The sequence below is a fragment of the Diabrotica virgifera genome, chromosome 5 (assembly GCF_917563875.1).
Source record: "Diabrotica virgifera virgifera chromosome 5, PGI_DIABVI_V3a".
Taxonomy (NCBI): domain Eukaryota; kingdom Metazoa; phylum Arthropoda; class Insecta; order Coleoptera; family Chrysomelidae; genus Diabrotica; species Diabrotica virgifera.
Genome location: NC_065447.1, coordinates 169,440,891 through 169,459,572, shown reverse-complemented (window position 1 = coordinate 169,459,572; position 18,682 = coordinate 169,440,891). Strand labels below are relative to the sequence as shown.

At 32.5% G+C, this 18,682-nt stretch overlaps 2 protein-coding genes across 2 annotated transcripts in view; one reads left to right on the top strand and one right to left on the bottom strand.

Moving 5' to 3' along the window:
- The window catches only part of LOC126884552 (importin-7), a 112,172-nt gene extending 102,295 nt beyond the window's left edge, over positions 1-9,877 (bottom strand). The window contains exon 1 of the mRNA XM_050650511.1: positions 9,639-9,877. Coding sequence (XP_050506468.1) covers positions 9,639-9,722 — 84 coding nt within the window. The 5' untranslated portion in view covers positions 9,723-9,877. The remainder of the gene's footprint in view (positions 1-9,638) is intronic.
- Positions 9,878-10,841: 964 nt separating this feature from the next.
- LOC126884553 (60S ribosomal protein L18) lies at positions 10,842-17,016 on the top strand. The gene is made up of 4 exons (XM_050650512.1): positions 10,842-10,968; positions 11,099-11,185; positions 11,242-11,500; positions 16,675-17,016. The coding sequence occupies exons 1-4, from the start codon at positions 10,966-10,968 to the stop codon at positions 16,890-16,892; spliced, it is 567 nt and encodes a 188-aa protein (XP_050506469.1). The 5' UTR covers positions 10,842-10,965; the 3' UTR covers positions 16,893-17,016.
- Positions 17,017-18,682: the final 1,666 nt, after the last annotated feature.

Below are 18,682 nucleotides of genomic sequence, written 5' to 3'. Positions count from 1 at the left end.
TTTGCAATTATAAAAATAACAGTTATCCAAGAACATTCAAAAGCCATCTCTTTAAATTAATTATGACATTTTCAAGTAGAATGACATTCTAGTAATGTTTACATATCCACACCAGTGTGAATTTTACTACACGTAATTTGCCGTGTAAAGACAGAAAAAGTAGGGATACACGTAAAATATTTGCGAATTATGTACCCATAGCCTTAATAGAGCTTTGAAGATGCTTGGTTTTGTAAAACGTAGTCTTTCTGATTTTAATAATATAAATTGTATTAAATCTGTCTATTGTGCATTAGTTAGATCAATATTAGAATATTCAAGCTGCATATGGACACCCTACTACAGATGCCACATCGATAATATAGAGAAAGTCCAAAAAAAATTTCTAAGATTCATTGCATATAAACTAAATATACCATCTGAAAACATCAATTATAGTGAAATTCTCAACTTATTAGATTTATCATCACTGGAAAATAGAAGATCATTTCTTGATTTAGTTTTCTTATATAAGATTGCTAATGGATTGGTTGATTGCTCAACACTTCTTGAGAAGATAAAATATAGAGTTCCTCAATGTAATACTCGTAGTAAAGAACTATTTTTTGTAGACTTTCATTGCACCAATTATGCACAGAACAAAGCAATTGGAAGAATGTCTAAGGGGGCCAATAATATCGATATTGACTTTTTTGACTGTTCATTGCCTAGTTTTAAGAAAAAATTGAAAAAAAAAATGCTAAATTGTATTTAATATATGTGTGTATATATGTGTATATACTGTGCTAGTCAAAAGTCCGTACCCCCCCTCGTATATTTTGAACGGTTATATCTATAATAATGAAATTTGGAGGAAGGAAATAACCGGACGTAAGCTTCTTAACTAGTCATGACAGGTGACGTAATTATGACAGAAGACTTTACAGCGCCACTGTGACAGATAATTTTAAATGGGACCTTATGGCAAGTGATACCTCGTTTGAAAGGTATTGAAAATACCTATTCAGTCATACTAATATTGTTTGAGTTTAAGCTAATTTTGATGAATAAATGAAATAAATATAAAATTGTAGTTTCGCATTTAATTAATAAAAAATCAAAATTCCGAATATGATTACTGGTCAAAAAGGTTGACGTTGACGTAAAAACTACTAGAGAATCGAAAAATGTCAACTTTTTTGACAAAGAAACCATAGGCGGATATTTGAATTTTTATTAATTAAATGCGAAACTACAGTATTATATTTATTTAATTTATTTACCAAAATCAAAATCAACTAAAACCCAAAAAAATTAGTATGACTGAATAGGTATTTTGAATACCTTTCAAACGAGGTATCACTTGCCATAAGGTGCCATTTAAAATTATCGGTCACAGTGGCTCTGTAACGTCATCTGTCACTATTACGTCACCTGTCATGACTAGTTGAAAAGCTTATGTCCGTTTATTTCCTCCCTCCAAATTTCACTATCATAGGTATAACTGTTCAAAAGATACGAGGGGGGGTACGGACTTTTGACTAGCACGGTATGTATGTATGTATATATATATATACTAGCTATAATACCCGGCTTCGCCCGGGAGTTGATATGAGATTACGCGGTAGTTGCAATAAAAAAATAAACTATGACGTAATAGTAAAAAAATTTATTGAAAACATTCGCTCACACTATTTGCTTATAAACAACGTTTTTCATTTTATTGTCTGGAGTATATATATATATATATATATATATATATATATATATATATATATATATATATATATAGATTTTTCGGATTTCCTACCCTTGAGCAAGCTACATATAGCTGACCGTGAGAGAAGCAGGGTTCTTTGAGGTTAATCTTATATTTTGAATAAAGTGTTTTGATTCTTGTGTTTCCCCGGTCATGTAATGTAGAAATTCCTGTGGAGGTGCTTCCAGTGGTGGTAGTCGAATTTTTCCATTCATGCAACAGAGACCTGCTGTTTCTTTACTGAATTTTTTCGCGTGGCAAAATTGGCAAATGTTATCCATTTTTCCGATCACAACATGTTTATGATTGTAATATTTTTTCGTCGGTTCGTAGTGGAATGCTTCCTTTGTTAAATTATCTTTTAAAATTCTCGATTCTTCTATACTTTCGTTCTCTTTTCTTTCTTCATTTTTTGTGCTTCTCAGAGTTCTCATCCTAGTTCGTTGATTTTGTAAACGTGCTTCGCGCTCTTCTTCCGTTTCATTTCTTCTATGTTCTTTTTGTTTCCGCCGTTTCGCTGCAGAACTGGCAAGATCTCCTCCTTTTTTACGTCTAGGCATTGTATTCGCGTGTGATTTGTTGTGATCCAGAAATAACCTCAAACAGTGGAGATGGCATGGACAATACGACAATCATTTCTCTACTAAATGAACTAATTGGTGAGTTGAGAAGCAAAAATCTAATCCTGGAAGAAAATAATAAACTCCTACGGGAAAAAGTAGAAACCCTAGAGAAAAAGTTCCAAAAAAAATCCGAGGTAAAAATTGCAGCAAAAACTAAAAATAATCCACCCACAGAACAAAGTCATGAGACTCAGCAGACAGAGATACAAAACACAAGGTCATCAGTGTCAGTAGACTCAAACATAGAACAGCCACTTTCTTCTACGGATTTAACTGAGCTGTCAACTAAACCAAAAATATCAAGTCTGTCAAAGACAAGTAGTTCAATTGAACCAGTGACACCCGTTGGAAATGTCAATTGTCAGATGATTGAAAATCGAAAGGATAAATGGGAGACACAAACAAAGAGAGGTTTTAACAAAAAACGATCAGAACCGCTTCAGGGAACCAATGAAAATGCTGGAAGTATCCTGCGTGTGGCCCCAAAACATATGGCGATCTTCCTGTCTGGTTTCGATCCAAAAACGGAAACTCCGGAAATTATCAACTACCTAAAAGAAAGAGAACTGGATGAAAACGTTATCTGTGAGAAAATGAAAACCAGGACAGATAAATACAAAAGTTCATTTAAAATAACTGCACCAGAACTAAAAATACCCCAGTTGATGAAGGAAGAATTATGGCCTAATGGTATAATATTTAACCATTTTCAGAACGTTCAGAGGCACCCAGGTGTCAGAAGACACAGCAAAAGATATCAATAATACACTTGAATACGCAGTCAATCGCAACAAGCATTGATGCAATCAATCTTGTTGTAGAAGACCACGATGAATGTTTTGCTCTGTGTCTAACTGAGCACTGGAAAACAGAAGATCAACTGAGGGACTACAATGTGAAAAATTTCAAACTGATATCTTCATATTGTAGAGGCAGTTCACAGGAACATGGTGGTAGTGCGGTATATATCAAAGAACCGTTTATTGCAAAAGCCCGGGAAGACATTTCAAGCTTATCAGAAAGATCAGTGTTTGAGTGTTCTGCTGCAGAGGTGCAAATTGATGGGAAAAAGATTGTAGTGCTGTCCATATACCGAACCGAAAACCCACAAATTTTAATAGATAAACTGGACCAAATACTCTGTGACCTAGTTGACAAGGACTCCATCATTTTTCTGGCTGGCGATTTTAATTTGGATATGCTGCTTGATGGTGTAGGTTGGCCAGGTACATTAAAAACGTTTTTGAGCTCCTTTGATATTAAACCCTCCATCAAAGACTATACACGCATACAAGGTAACAAAAAATCCTGTATAGACAATATTTTTACAAATCTAGACATATTTGATTCTGTTATATTCAATCCCCATACATCTGATCATACTGCTCAAAAGGTAAAATTTGAATTAAATAATATTGACTCAAATATAACAAAAAAACGAATATTTAACAATGAGAATAAAGATTCTTTTAAACTTATGTTGAGTAATGTTGACTGGGTATCTGTTATCGAGACATTAGAAGTAGATGATCAGTGGGATACTTTCATGAATATAGTTCAAAAAATTTTTGTAAACTGTTTTCCACTTAAAGAGATAAATACAACAAATAAAAAAAAATCTCAACAGTGCTTGCAAAATGATGATATAAAAAACTGTAAATCTAGGCTTGATGTTTTGTTTACACTATCTAGTAATAATGATGAATATAAAGATATTTACAGGGCAGAAAAACGTAAGTATAATGCTTTACTCACTCAATATCGAAAAAATTGTTATAAGGAACGAATCGAAAATAGTGAAAATAAAACTAAAATGGCTTGGCAGTTGGTAAAAGAGATTAAGGGCAATTCAAAAAATCAAGGTAATTTTTGTTTAGAGGGTGATCCTCAGGTGCTTTCTGATGAAATAAATCAATTTATGGCAAATGCTGCGGCTGAAGCTGTAAAGAAAATTAAGCCTGTAAAAAATTTTCAAATTAATATCGAACAAAATAATCATTGCATGTTTTTAACTCCTGTTTCAGAAAAAGAAATAGGCCATATAATAAATAACTTAAAAAACAAGCATAGCTCTGGTTATGATGAAATATCAACCAGCTTAATTAAATTTGTTTCATCAGAGATTTGTCTTCCTCTATCCTTTATAGTCAACACTTCTTTCAGGCAAGGTAAATTTCCTCAAAGTCTAAAACTGGCAATTGTCAAGCCACTACATAAAAAAGGTGATGCTACTAAGATGGAGAACTATAGACCAATAAGCCTTCTTCCATCATTCTCAAAAATATTCGAAAAAGCAATATATTACAGACTACAAAACTTTTTTACTACAAACAACTTATTTAGTAATTCGCAGCATGGTTTTCTTGCAGGGAGGTCAGTTGAGACAGCTACCTATGATTTTATATCAAAAATTTTAGAAAAACTAGAGTCAAAAATGAAAACACTAGGTGCTTTTTTAGACCTATCTAAGGCTTTTGATAGCCTAGATCATGCTCTCCTATTGCAAAAATTATATTGTTATGGAATACAGGGACCAGCATTGAAATGGATAAAATCATTTCTTACAGATAGATCACAAAAAGTATGCTTGGAGAAACAGGGATGTAAGGTTTACTCTGAACCGATAAACTTAAAATTAGGTATACCACAGGGGAGTATTTTAGGGCCTTTTCTCTTTTTGGTCTATATAAATGACCTGCCAAATGCAGTGATTAGTGGTTCCTCAAACCTGGTAAACTTTGCTGATGACTCAAACATGCTATTTTGGGAAGAAACATTAGAAACACTCCTCACAGTGGCAGAACAAACTCTGGACAAGGCTGAACAGTGGTTCTGTGGAAATAAGCTGGTGCTTAATACTGATAAGACAGTATTTGTTTACTTTAGAACCAGCCAATCACGAGAAGAGTTCCCAGATACAGTCAATCTTTTATCCCAAAACACAGAACCTTCTAGATCAGTTAAGTTTCTTGGTCTTCATATTGACCAGAACTTGAATTGGGGAGAACAAATAAAAAATGCAACAAAAAAACTAAATAGAGCCTGCTACTCATTAAGAGTTTTGAAAAACTATCTAGACCAGGGAATCTTACTATCGGTATATTATGCAAACTTTTATTCTCTTATGCGATATGGAATAGTCTTCTGGGGTGCTTCGGTGGATAGCTCAACTGTCTTCATAGTCCAAAAAAAGGCAGTCAGGGTGATCCTAGGACTAAAGGCGAGAGAATCCTGTAGAGGCCGATTCAAATCACTCAATATACTCACTTTCTCAGCTGTCTATATATATGAATGTATTATGTTTCTCTTTAAAAATTTTACTTTATTTTATCACCTACAACCAAATCATGAATATAACACAAGAAGCCTTAATTTGAATATTCCACTTCACAGATTGTCCCTAACAGAGAAAAGTCCTTTGTATGCGTGCGTTAAATTTTACAATAGTCTACCATCTGACATTCAACGGGAAACAAGCTATAAAGCTTTTAAAAAAACGGTTTTTCAACACCTGGTTAACATTGAGCCGTATACTGTGGTGGAGTACCTGGCCTATCAGCCTTGATCAGCATATATGTAATTTGTATTGTTTGTATATTTTAGTGTATTGTTAATATATCTTTTTAATATGTGATTATTAGTAGCATTTTTTAATATGTGATTGTTAGTAATGTGACGTTATTTGCTCAATTATGTTAAAAATTTATGCAAATAAAAATTTACTCTACTCTACTCTACTCTACTATTCTGTAAAATATAAATTAAATAAACATTTTATAGACAAACAATTAAAAGAAAAAGAAAAACAACCATTAGAATTAATTAAAGACACTATTAATTATCTTTTCAAAAATAATTATTTTTTCAAAAATAATTAATATAAATAATTAATAATCAAACTGAGAACTTCCTTTTTCTGAAGTCGGTTAAAAATACTTACATTTGATATTTCACAATAAAGGCTCACAGACGACTTTTTTCTTCTCGGCTTCAAAATCGAGAATTAATTAAACACACTATTAAAAATACTGACACGTGATACAAAATAAATGCTCACAGATAACTTCTTTCAGTTCCTTTCGCAATCGCTTTTCAAATCGAACTAACTCTGGCGGGTGATACCGGGCCCTTATATATTCAGAGAGCTAGGCTCTAGCATATTCGGAAAAGTTCGAGAGTATTTTCTTTTACACATTCTAGAATGTACTCGACATTATCGTCCGCCGTAACAATAAGTTCTGCAGCTATAGCATAAGTAGTAAAGGCGCGAAATTTGAAAACTTAAATTTTTAAATATTTTCAGAATTAATAGTTAATAATTTGAATAACTAAACTTATCTCGCTTCAACTCCAAAATATATATATTTATTATATATAATGATGATAATGATGTTAATACCGGAATATTTAAAAGTTTGGCGAAGGGGCAAAATTGGGAATATTTAAAAATTTGGTGGAGGAGCCAGGTCTAGTGCGAGCCAAGCTTGCTAGGAAAAGCCCTTATATCTTTAAAAATACGCCCTTTAAGTTAAAACGGGAACTTACTTGTTCGAGCGGGGATAAAGGGCTATTGCACTATATAAGTCCCTTTATCGTATCGGGAATCCTTTTTAAGTTTTATCGGCACACACATTTTATCAACTTAGTTTTATTATATATAATGATATATGTATATATTTTTGATTTTTCAGTCTTTATATAGTGATATTGTTCTATATTTTAATATGTATTTATGATTTTGATACTACCTATATCTATTGTGATATGTGGTATTTTTGTGAATGGTATTTTGGCCGTAAATAAACTATTTATTTTTTTAATTTATTTTATTTATTTACAACAGGGTTTGGAATCAGTATACCAGATATCAACATCAAATACAGCTCAAAGTTACCAAATCACCTCTCCATATGTAAGGCGGAGATTATAGGAATCTATGAGGCAATTAAATTAGCACTTAGAAAAAACTTATTCAGAATAATCATTTTTTCGGATTCCAGCAGTGCAATTGAAAAAATCAGCAGTTGTTCAGCCAAAAATATATCAGAGTTTTGGCCTATTGAAACAAAAAGACTTATAGTTCATGCAACTGAAAATGGCTTTGACATCAGATTAGCATGGATACCAGGACATTCAAATATCCCGGGTAACGAAGAAGCTGACACCCTAGCTAATATAGGAAGAAATTTGAACATACCAATGGTCATGCCCCTCGATGTCCAAGACATATATACTGATATTAAATCTAAAGTGTAATCAGAAATAAATGGAACAACCTAATCAGAATCAAAGACCATCAATACCGAAAAGTACAACCTACGTTTCCTAAAAATAAATGGTTTGCTATTCTTCCATTCATAGATCGAAGACACATCACTACAATTATTAGGTTACGTACAGGGCACTGTCTAACAAAAGAAAACTTGCATAGGATGAACCTGACAGACAATCCCTATTGCGAATGTGGGAAAATAGAAAATCTTAATCACATATTTTTTGAATGCCCTATTAACTCCATTCCAAACTGGGATATCTACAATTTTTTCGCCCATAAAGGACTTCCCACCCCGATAACAATATATTCAATTTTACATAACGTAGATGAAGAATCAATCAGAGCAATTATGAGGTTTCTTAGCATAAACAGAATAAAATTATAATGCTCAACTAGCTACAACTTATTTATAATTCATGCTTATTACTAATAGATTATGTTTGTTATTGTACCTTGTACAAAAAGTAAATATTTAGTCAAAGTTATCACCATAGCCAATTTACTTCAAAAGAGATCAAGAAGTAGTCATATTTGGTGGGCCCGACATGGTCATGAGCCAGTCAACGTCGTGACCGCCAACCTGATCGAGCTGGCCAAATTGCATAAAGCAAGGCCAATAACCAAGCAAGCAGGCAAGCAAGCAACCTGACTGTCAACGATAAGTAATACCTAAAGTTTAGGGAGATCAAAAACCGTATCCTACCGTAAGGTAATGCTTAAGCGGTTTAGGCAATTCTTATCGTATGGTGAAATCTGTTTTAGAGTTAGGGAATACCTAAACCCACTTAGGTAATTCTTAAATATTTAGGTATCGTTGATGAAATCGGGCATATGTAACGTAATGTTAATTTATATGTTTATATTGATAATTTCCACCTGTACTAGTTTCATCTCTTTTTAATTCAGAATGCATTATGTTTTCCATCTTTTGGGTTATTTTGCCAGTTATTAGCGCGCTCATCACTGTAGAGCTCAAAGTACATCCCAATGGGGGGCTATAACCACAAAATCCTCCCCTGGTTATGCCACTGTTGAGAAGTGACAAAATTATACACAGTACAAGTTCTTTTCAATTTAATTCAATTTGTTATGAAATATATTGTTTTATTTGGGTTTATATGACTGTGGACACTGAATCCATCCGCCCTGAAATATATGAGTAATAATATATTTCACAATATGAGGTGACAAAGTGGCAAGACTGTAGTTCATTTGATGAAATACATCAATGAATTGTCGTGACACTAATTTTTAGCATAAAAATATATTTTAGCGTTATTAAAGTTAAATTTACATAGTTTACACCAATGAGTCTTTTAATAATTGAGTTGTCTAGTTTCAAAACCCAACATATCCACTGAGGTCAATGTTGGGAAATTCAAAAAAACTGTTTTGGTATGAAAGTTAAGCTTATGGGTATTAATTGGATTTGCTGGAGTTTGAAACCAACCCAATATTTCAAATGCAAATTAAGATTAGATTTGGAGGGTTTTGCATCGGAAATTCAATATATACTTGTAGAGGGCAAGTTTACAAATATGTTGACATGAATAACTCAATATTCATAAAAAGTGGATTTGTCAGGTTTTGAAACCAGACGACTCATTTATAAGCATTGGAATACAACATGTTTACTGAAACTGTATGGTAGGCAGGTGAACATCTGCTATAGCACCAATTATTATTTTGCAAAAACGTCAAATTGACTTTTTAAACAATTCCAAAATTAAATTAAAGTAGCTATTAAGTCCATAGTTCAGAGTTATTTTTTGGATTGTGATAATTTTTTAAATCACGTCAATTGAATGTGACATTCGCATGTAAAGGAGGTAATGTAAAATTGAAAAAATGCTACTTCAAAGTACCTATCGAGGGTTAGGCAGTTCTTAATAGAGTATCATTATGCCTAACTTGAATTATAATTATCAACAATAAAGTAATTTGGCGTAAATAGTCGGAAAAATCTAGATCTAACCGTGACCGCATGGAAAGATGTAGTTACCTGGTCTAATTGAGCTTCAGCTTGCTGTCGTTGATTTGGGTCTATAGTTGCCCGAAGTAGGTCTATTAACTTCCTGATTTCCATTTTTAATTTTCTGCAGTCTTTTCGACAATTTAACTTAAATTTTAGCTGTACCGAGACAGAAATTTAATGCCTTTTTATACTTCAAGATGCTCGGTATTTGCTCTTCGCGCACGATGCACGATAGCTTTTGACGTTTGACAAAAGATGAATTTCGCTCCGACAGTCCTGTCAGTTGACACCGGTGAGGAGAATTTTTATGAGGATTAGAAAATTGTGGATCATACGTCACACAAGTAATGAGTGTATTGCTGATTCAACGTCTGCAGGACCGCTTTATCCATTAGGCAATATAGGCAATTGCCTAGGGCGACAAAAATACTGTACAAAAAATATTTGTATATAAAAATTAAAATCGAATAACATTTGCCTAGGGCGTCAATTGACCTAAATGCGGCCCTGAACGTCTGTTATAGTTGAAATGGAAATCGGTGGGAATGCGCATTTTACCAATGAAATTCGATATCTTCTAAAAGCCGCTAACGATAAGATGTTTTAACATCACATTGATCATTCTAAATTAGTCGACGGATATTCATACAGTGAAAATAATTAGACGATAACTGGACGATAATGATTAAAAGGATAAATTTAACGTTTTTCCTACTTTAATAACAAAAAACAAGCTCATTAGCGGAACCGAATTCAAAATTATTTTGCACATCACATTTGAAACAACTATTTGGTTAAAACCTCTTATTTTTGTTGGCAAAAAAATATATTAATTTGTCTGGAGTAAATTACAGTTCTGATTATCTTAGAATTGATATGTTAATATCAACATTCACACTATATAGCGGCCGATAGTTGGCTGACAGATTAGTTTGAAGGCAATCGGGAAGCCCATACTGTACTGATTAAGACGCTGACCAAACTATCGGCCGATAAAAAGTGTGCAGTCCGCGGGGGCTCTAATGTGTATGTGTAGTGTGTGTGTTGAGTAAGTGTCTTGTTACTTTGCAAACTCGACGTCATTGTCTTTGCAAAGAGACGCTAATTGTATCAAAACGTCTGCGGTTCAAATTTTTAAATTGGTTGCTGAGAAATATTATGTTTATTTATGTTGTTTAAATACAAATAAACAAAAATTATATTCGCCAAAAAATGACTTATCTGCGCGCCAGCGCGCCCATTGGTTAAAAAATGTTAACATGTATGCTGTCATGTGGCTGTCATTTGCTGTCATGCTAACCAAAATTATACACATGCGTGTTGAGGTCTTTTCTTTTCCCAAAACTTGACAAAAATGGTAGGTTGAAACAATTTTAATTTTGTTAAAATACAAATCATCCATTATATATTATTGTTAATATGTATGCTGGAAAGTGTACCAAAGTCTTTAAATCATTTCCACATTCATATTTTATTTATTTTTTTAGGGTATCGACATCAACCATAAATACGACCGTAAGGTTAGGAGAACAGAACCTAGAAGTCAAGATGTATATTTACGTCTTTTAGTAAAAGTAAGTTAATTCGTATATTGTTGACTTCAATTCATATTAACTATGTTATATTTCAGCTGTACCGTTATTTAGCCCGTCGTACAGGGGCCAAATTCAATAAAATAATCCTGAAAAGATTGTTTATGAGCAAAATCAACAGACCACCACTATCTTTATCCAAGTTAGTGCGTTTGATGAAGAAGCCTGGCCGTGATGGACTTATTGCTGTCGTAGTAGGAACAATTACTGATGATGCTAGGATTTTTGAAATTCCCAAATTGTCTGTATGTGCCCTTCGCGTGACACAAACTGCTAGGGCCAGGATCTTGAAAGCTGGTGAGTAACAATGACTCCATTACATTTCCAAACTTATCATCCTCATTAATAAAATTATTCCTGAAGTTTAATTTTTTTAAAATATAATTTGTATATTAACAGAAAATTAATTTTTCACTAAATCTTTTGTGTCAATATCAATTGTCTTTCTTAGAATTCAGTGTAAATTTCTTGATTATGTTTGTCTTAATATATTGCAATCTTTTGTGTTCATTTCGTCGCTTTAATACTATAACTTGATAACTCAAAAACAGTAGTTCTAAGATAAACGGGTTTAAAGATTTTAGATATATTTGTGCTGCTCCTATGATGTTCGTAAATATGGAATTCACTCTGCAGCTCTACAATACTGTTCCTTAACTTCTTGGCTCCTGATCTTTTTAGGAATACGATGCAAATTTGTTTCCCAATATGGAAAATAACATGAAAAAGTAAAGTTGTTAACTTTTAGCACTACAATAATGTTAACATTTGGTAATCTCGCATGTCGTGCCAAGTTTCATCTAAGAATCTAAGCCATTTTTTAACAAAACTATTTTGAGCATTTTTTTGCTGAGAATTAGCCCTTTGCTATGGAGGTTGCCAGATCTGCTACAATTCTCGATTTTTTGCATAGGGCTTTTCATTCACAGTCATTTGTTTCGAGCTTCTGTCATGTGTCACACAATATTAATACATCTACGTTATTGGTAAATACTCTTTGGTTTGTATCATTGGTATTTACCAATAACATATGACGTAGATGTATTAATATTATGTGACACGTGACAGAAGCTCGAAACAAATGACAATTGATGAAAAGCCCTATAAACATGAACCGAATCAACAGATAGCAATTACGTGGTAGGCTCAATAGTTTCAGAAAAACACGTGCTACAACTATATAACTAGCATTAGCTAGTTGTGGCATTCAGTGTATGTCGCATTCACGATTATTTCTAATAATCAATAACTTGATAACTCATCTTGTCAAATTTTAGCACTGAATATTAGGGGCATTTGAGTTTTATCAAAAATAAATACTTAACCCTTTTGGAGCAAGTATTAGGAGCAAGGTATTAGTTTTTACACAATATGGAGGCAAATAAAATACATGGTAATTATTTAGTGTTGACTCACCGCTCCCACAAGTCTGACAACTGTATATATGGTATCTGCCTTACCTTCTTATCATTTTAAAATTAACAATTAACTGCGCTCGGCTTTAATTTTTGTATTTATCTCATTTAAAAATGTGAAATTTTCACATCAATTTCAAATTATGGCCGCCATTACAGTATGCGCAGATCGCTTACGTATGGATTGATGACAGTTTATTTCTGCAATGTTTATGTCTGCAATTGATATAATATGCAGTTTATGTCTGCAATTAATATAATATTAATTATTAATAAAATTAAAAAATTAATATATTATGTATTATACAGTACAATTTCTCAAAGGAGGAAGACCTAACCCTTCGGTCCAAACCTAACTTTCGGGTATTAGAGTGTAGAGTGTTTTGTTAATTATTAATAAAATTAAAAAAAAAATAAAGCACCTTCCGTCTTTGCACAAGAAATTATAAAAAATTTTAAATTAGGCAACATTGCAGAAATAAACTGTCATCAATCCATACGTAAGCGATCTGCGCATACTGTAATGGCGGCCATAATTTGAAATTGATGTGAAAATTTCACATTTTTAAATGAGATAAATACAAAAATTAAAGCCGAGCGCAGTTAATTGTTAATTTTAAAATGATAAGAAGGTAAGGCAGATACCATATATACAGTTGTCAGACTTGTGGGAGCGGTGAGTCAACACTAAATAATTACCGTAGTCATAAGATCTGTTCACTTGTTTTTAGGTGTAACACTATTTGTGAAGAAGTGTAGAAGTGCTACACTAAATTGTTTCTTTGTTAGGTGTAGTGGTACACCAAGTAATTTCTTAGAAAAGTGTAATACTAGTGTAGTTAAATCTACATCTATACTTCTGAGAGGGTGGATAACTACACTTGTCTTGCACAGTATCATCCAACCATTTTTGACTACAGTTTAGAGGTTAGATGTTTGTTTACAATAAAATATCTCTATTTTTAGTTTAATTTATATCTAAAAACTTCAAAAAGCTTTTAGCAGTTTTAAGAACTAAATTACTTACAAATTGTAATTCATTTAAATTTTTTATTTTGTTGTTCCTAACCTAACGAAATAACCTAATTTGTCATAATCGTACAATCTGACAAACGATAGCTGGCGGGTGACCTTGAGCGAAAATACACAACGATAAATACTCAATATGAGAAGGTTAGCCGCCAGGTCATGCTTGTCAGATTCTAACTCAACTTGAACTTTCTTTGTTTAGTGGGACGCCTATGATTTTTGTTTGCCACTAGATAGTGTAACCTACACTTAAATGTGTTCACTAGAAAACAAAGAAACAGACCTACACTTGGGTCCATGATTCTTTACCTGTGCGTCATTAATACCTGGCGAGATAAAACACATACTTTTTATCTAGCATCATTCTCTTCCACTTATGAAACTAATGACAAACCAGCTACTGCCTGTTATTAAGTAAAAACACATGTTATTTTTATAAACACTCTAGACTGCCTAGACTCAGTATATTGAAAAGAAATAGGTACAAAAAAAGATGTTTGGGGATGTTTTCAGATTTTGAGTACAATAATTTGTGACGTTTTTGTTTGTTTAATTTTGTGGCTGTCAGTCATGTTGAATTTTGTCGAATTTCTGCATTTTGAAGTTTTTTATAGTACAAAAACAGTTTTTTTCACAACTAATTTTATATTGGAGTTCGAAATTTTATGGTAAGTGTATCTACAATATTTGTTACATTTATTTTACAACATACAAAGCTAACCTCATTTACACAGTTAAGGAAGTGTTTAATTTTCCGCCAAAGTGAATAAAATGCCAAAAAGAAAAAAATATGTTACTGAATTTTTTTATAAATTGTTTATTTATTAATGAATGATATTAAAATGTAGCTGTAATTATGCACCAACATTTTGAAGCAAAACCTACATTTGACATTCTATTTATTTGCTAACGTCTAATTTTATACTATATAACCCATGTTCAGAGCAGTAGCCACTTTTTGTTGCTTGCTGTTGCATTTAGTAAAGGACATCGCACACATCCTATGGAAAATATAATGTCACTCAAATTCAATAAAATTTATACGAATAGATTCGTTTTAAATTAACTGTCAATTCTTATCATTGCGCCAACTCTTAATTATGATTAATTACGGCGCAAATTGCAATTAAAGTTTATCGAAATCACATTTTTGGAGTCTATAAACGTGTCAGTTATAATCACTATTGCTCTGGGTGCTATTCAAAACAGCTTAAACCCCGCTGGGCCTAAGCGAATTAGTGAAACTATTATAATAAGATGCTTAAGAGCTCGAGAAGATTTATGAACTAACTATAATTTGGGTATTTTAAAATATTTTTTCTCTCTAACTTATGTACCTACCCATTTGATTTCAGATTGATTTATATCAATTTCTGCTCTTATTATTGAAAATTAATAGTTGGCGCAATGATAAGAATTGATCGTTAAATTGAAACGAATATATTCATATAAATTTTATTGAATTTGAGTGACATTATATTTTCCATAAGATGTGTGCGATGTCCTTTCTGACTTATTTTGTATGCTTTAAATGATGACGCACGGTAAAGAACTCTGACCTCAACTGTATTATAGGCTCTCTTTTCCAGTTTTTCCATACATTTGTTTATTTTTATGACAGTAAAAACTGTCACAAAAGAAGTGTATTTTTCATGACAGGGTCATATTAAAAAATATATAATTTTTTTCATTTTTAAGTTAGTAAAATTTTTTTAAGTATTTTTACTTTAGAAAATTTAATATTTATGCATAATTAAAAGTAAAAACTTATTAGGTGCATTTATTTATAGTATGACTGAGCATAAATAAAAAAAAACAAAAAAGGTTTATTTTAAAAATTTTAATCTTGTGTGGTAAGTCATATAACGAGGTACAGCACGTAGTCCTATGTTATAATTTCTGGAGTGATACCTTGTTTCGTTCCTTATTTTCTTTCCTTTTTCATCTCTTACTGTGGCAAATAGCGCATGTCCTACATGGAGTAGCTTTTTTCCTTCTTAGGTTTCAATCTTGGAAAATGGCTCTCAGTTTAAATGGTCGGGCTTGATTACTAAGTCTCCTTTTTTGGTAGTGTGGTGAAACCACAGATGTTGAACAGCAGTTGAACAGATTTTTTTTTTCTATTATTGCCTGGCGAAATTCTAAGCTGTTTTTTTTTGCCACCTTGTTTCTTATAATGTATAAGAGCCACACTGCTATATCTAATATTTCTCTTCCCTATTTTTAGCCATGGCATAGTCATGGAGGTGTTGATATTACCTATTCACACCACCTATTGTATCATTATGGTCAATAACTAATTTGGACATAGCACTAGATTTTCTTCAGTCTTTTTATTTGTTTCTACTGGTTAACACATCATTATTCGCATATGCTGTTTCAGAAATTCTTAAAACATGTCTTTATCCCGTCACATAAAAGGAAAAAAATAGAATTTACACAATTTAGCAATATTTGGTAAATTTTAAGTTACTTTTGTGTAAGGCGACTAATCGCTGCAGAGCCTCTACTTGTGTAGCACACATGGCGCATGTAATGACATGTTAATTCTACCACCTATTAATTAGTAAGAACATCTATTACTTAGTAGAAAATAATAACATAATAAATTCATCATGAACAGGTCAGAAACGGCTATAAAACATTTGAATAGTACTATATTACAGTCAAACATGTGAGACACGAGTAAGTCCTGAATTTGTCAGCAAGTTGCTCTGTGTTAGACATGGGATAATGCAATAAGTGGATAATGAAACTATTAGAGACCTTTATAACAAAATGCTGCAAGAAAAAATTTTCTTGTCTAATGCCATCTCTCCCTCCACACACAAACTATGAGGCTACAGTCCTTGCCCTCTTTTTTTTTGAGACCACATTTTTTTAGATCTTACATTTCTACTTTTTCATGTTTTACCACACAGTTAATTCATAAATACACAATTCATAAATACAACAAAATAAATATCTCAAAATATTAAAGGTTGTCATATTAGTTTTTATTTTTTTTATATCATTCCATTATTTTAGGAGGTGAAGTCATCACCTTCGACCAATTGGCACTCAGGGCCCCAACTGGCAATAAAACTGTATTGCTACAAGGCAGACGTAATGCCCGTGAAGCTGTGAAACACTTTGGTCCTGCTCCTGGTGTACCACACAGTCATGCTAAGCCATTGGTACATTCCAAGGGACGCAAATTTGAGAGAGCACGAGGTCGTAGGCGCTCATGTGGTTACAAGAAATAGACTTAAGTTAATCATTTTGTTTCTGCTGTATTCATATTTGTTGTTCAATAAATAGGAATTGCAGTACATTGGAATTTTGTTTTGTATTTTATAGAATATAACAAAATAAAGGAATTTAATATAGTTTGGTTTGTTTGGTTAAAAATCTTAACAAAACACTAGTTATAATTTGAGGATGACACAGCTGTGATATTCTTTGGAAAAGATTTAATAAGTACTAACAACTTAACAAAGGCAGGTGGATGGCAAAAAATTTTGAAAAATAAATGAAGATTTAGGAAGCTCGCATACCAAAAGCAATATCTGAACGATATTTGTAACAGGCAACATCCCATATAGTCCAGACTGTATCGTCGCCCCCGTTAGGTACATTATTCCGATCATTTTTTTTTGCACAAACGTTTTTCTTAAAAAGAGGTCCTTATAACAAATACACAGAGTGCCGGGAGGTGCCGCGGTCGGAAAATTGTTTAAACAATTTTTTTACCAAATTCAAAAAATCAATTTTTTCACTTCGTATCAATTTTTTTAGTTTCTTTAGAATATTATGAGCAAAAAGGGTCTCTTATGATTTTTCTCTAAAATTAATTGTTGTCGAGTTATACGCACTGTAAAATTTGAAAAACGCGAAAATGGTTATTTTCAAGGCTTTAACTCTGTTAGGAATTATTTTTAACTATTAGCGCTAACAGCGTATTGAGGCGGCCGTCAATGTGAGTGCGAGTAAGATGTACCATTGGTTGCCGGAATGGTGCATCTCTTTCGCACTCACATTGACGGCCGCCTCAATGCGCTGATTAATTAAAAATAACAGCTTAGTAATACATTAATGACACACATTTCTGCAAGGTCATGTAGGGGGGGGGGCTTTAAACTTTTATTTAGTCACTTGGACTTTCAAAATAATAATTTATAACCGAGTAATTAAGCCTTGAAAATGGTCATTTTGGCGTTATATATCTTAGCTTAGCTATATCTTAATCTAGCTTTGATTCCAGGCCATACTGGAGTAAAGGGGAATACAGAGGCTGATAAATTGGCAAATATAGTCAAGACTTTAAACGTTTCTGCAGACATTGAAATATATAAATTTCACTTTTTACCTTTTATTAAACACAAAATTGTAAATGAGTTTAAAGTTGAATGGACAAAACAGTTTAAAACTAAAGTGATTTTTCTACAAACCCTTGGTTCCACAAATTCACATTTGTAGATCGAAGGCACTTGACATCAATTATTAGAATGCGAACGGGTCAATGCCTCATACCAGATCATTATTGGTTTAAAATCAATTGTAGTGATACTCCTTTTTGTGAATGTGGACAAAAGTATAACTCATTACTTGAATGCCCAATCAACAAAATAAATCAACTTGACCTGTATCAGGAACTTGTTAATATAGGAAGTCCAACCCCCATTTCAATATAAAATCGTCTACATAATATTAATGACCAAATCTTAAGAATGATCAATCAATTTATAATAATATTTCAAATTAAAATATAAAATAGTTATTTGACAATTATAATACAATGAATTTAACGAAGGGAATATGGAAAAATCCAGACCCCTTGAAAAGAGTATTTCCTTCCAATTGCAGTCTAAATACGAGAACTGGCCAAGTACCTAAGAAGTGGAGGCCAAGAAACTAAAAGGAGAAGAAGTGATTTTGGCGTTTTTTAAATTTTAAATTGCGTATAACTCAAAAACAATCAATTTTAGAGAAAAAATCACAAGAGACCTTTTTTGTCCATAATGACCCAAAGAATATAAAAAAATTACGAAGTGAA

Bases quoted from the DNA above. Each gene is read 5' to 3' on its own strand.
- LOC126884553 (XM_050650512.1), top strand. The intron at 11,186-11,241 runs GTAAGTTAATTC...GTTATATTTCAG, and splicing joins ATTTACGTCTTTTAGTAAAA to CTGTACCGTTATTTAGCCCG. The intron at 11,501-16,674 runs GTGAGTAACAAT...CCATTATTTTAG, and splicing joins GGCCAGGATCTTGAAAGCTG to GAGGTGAAGTCATCACCTTC.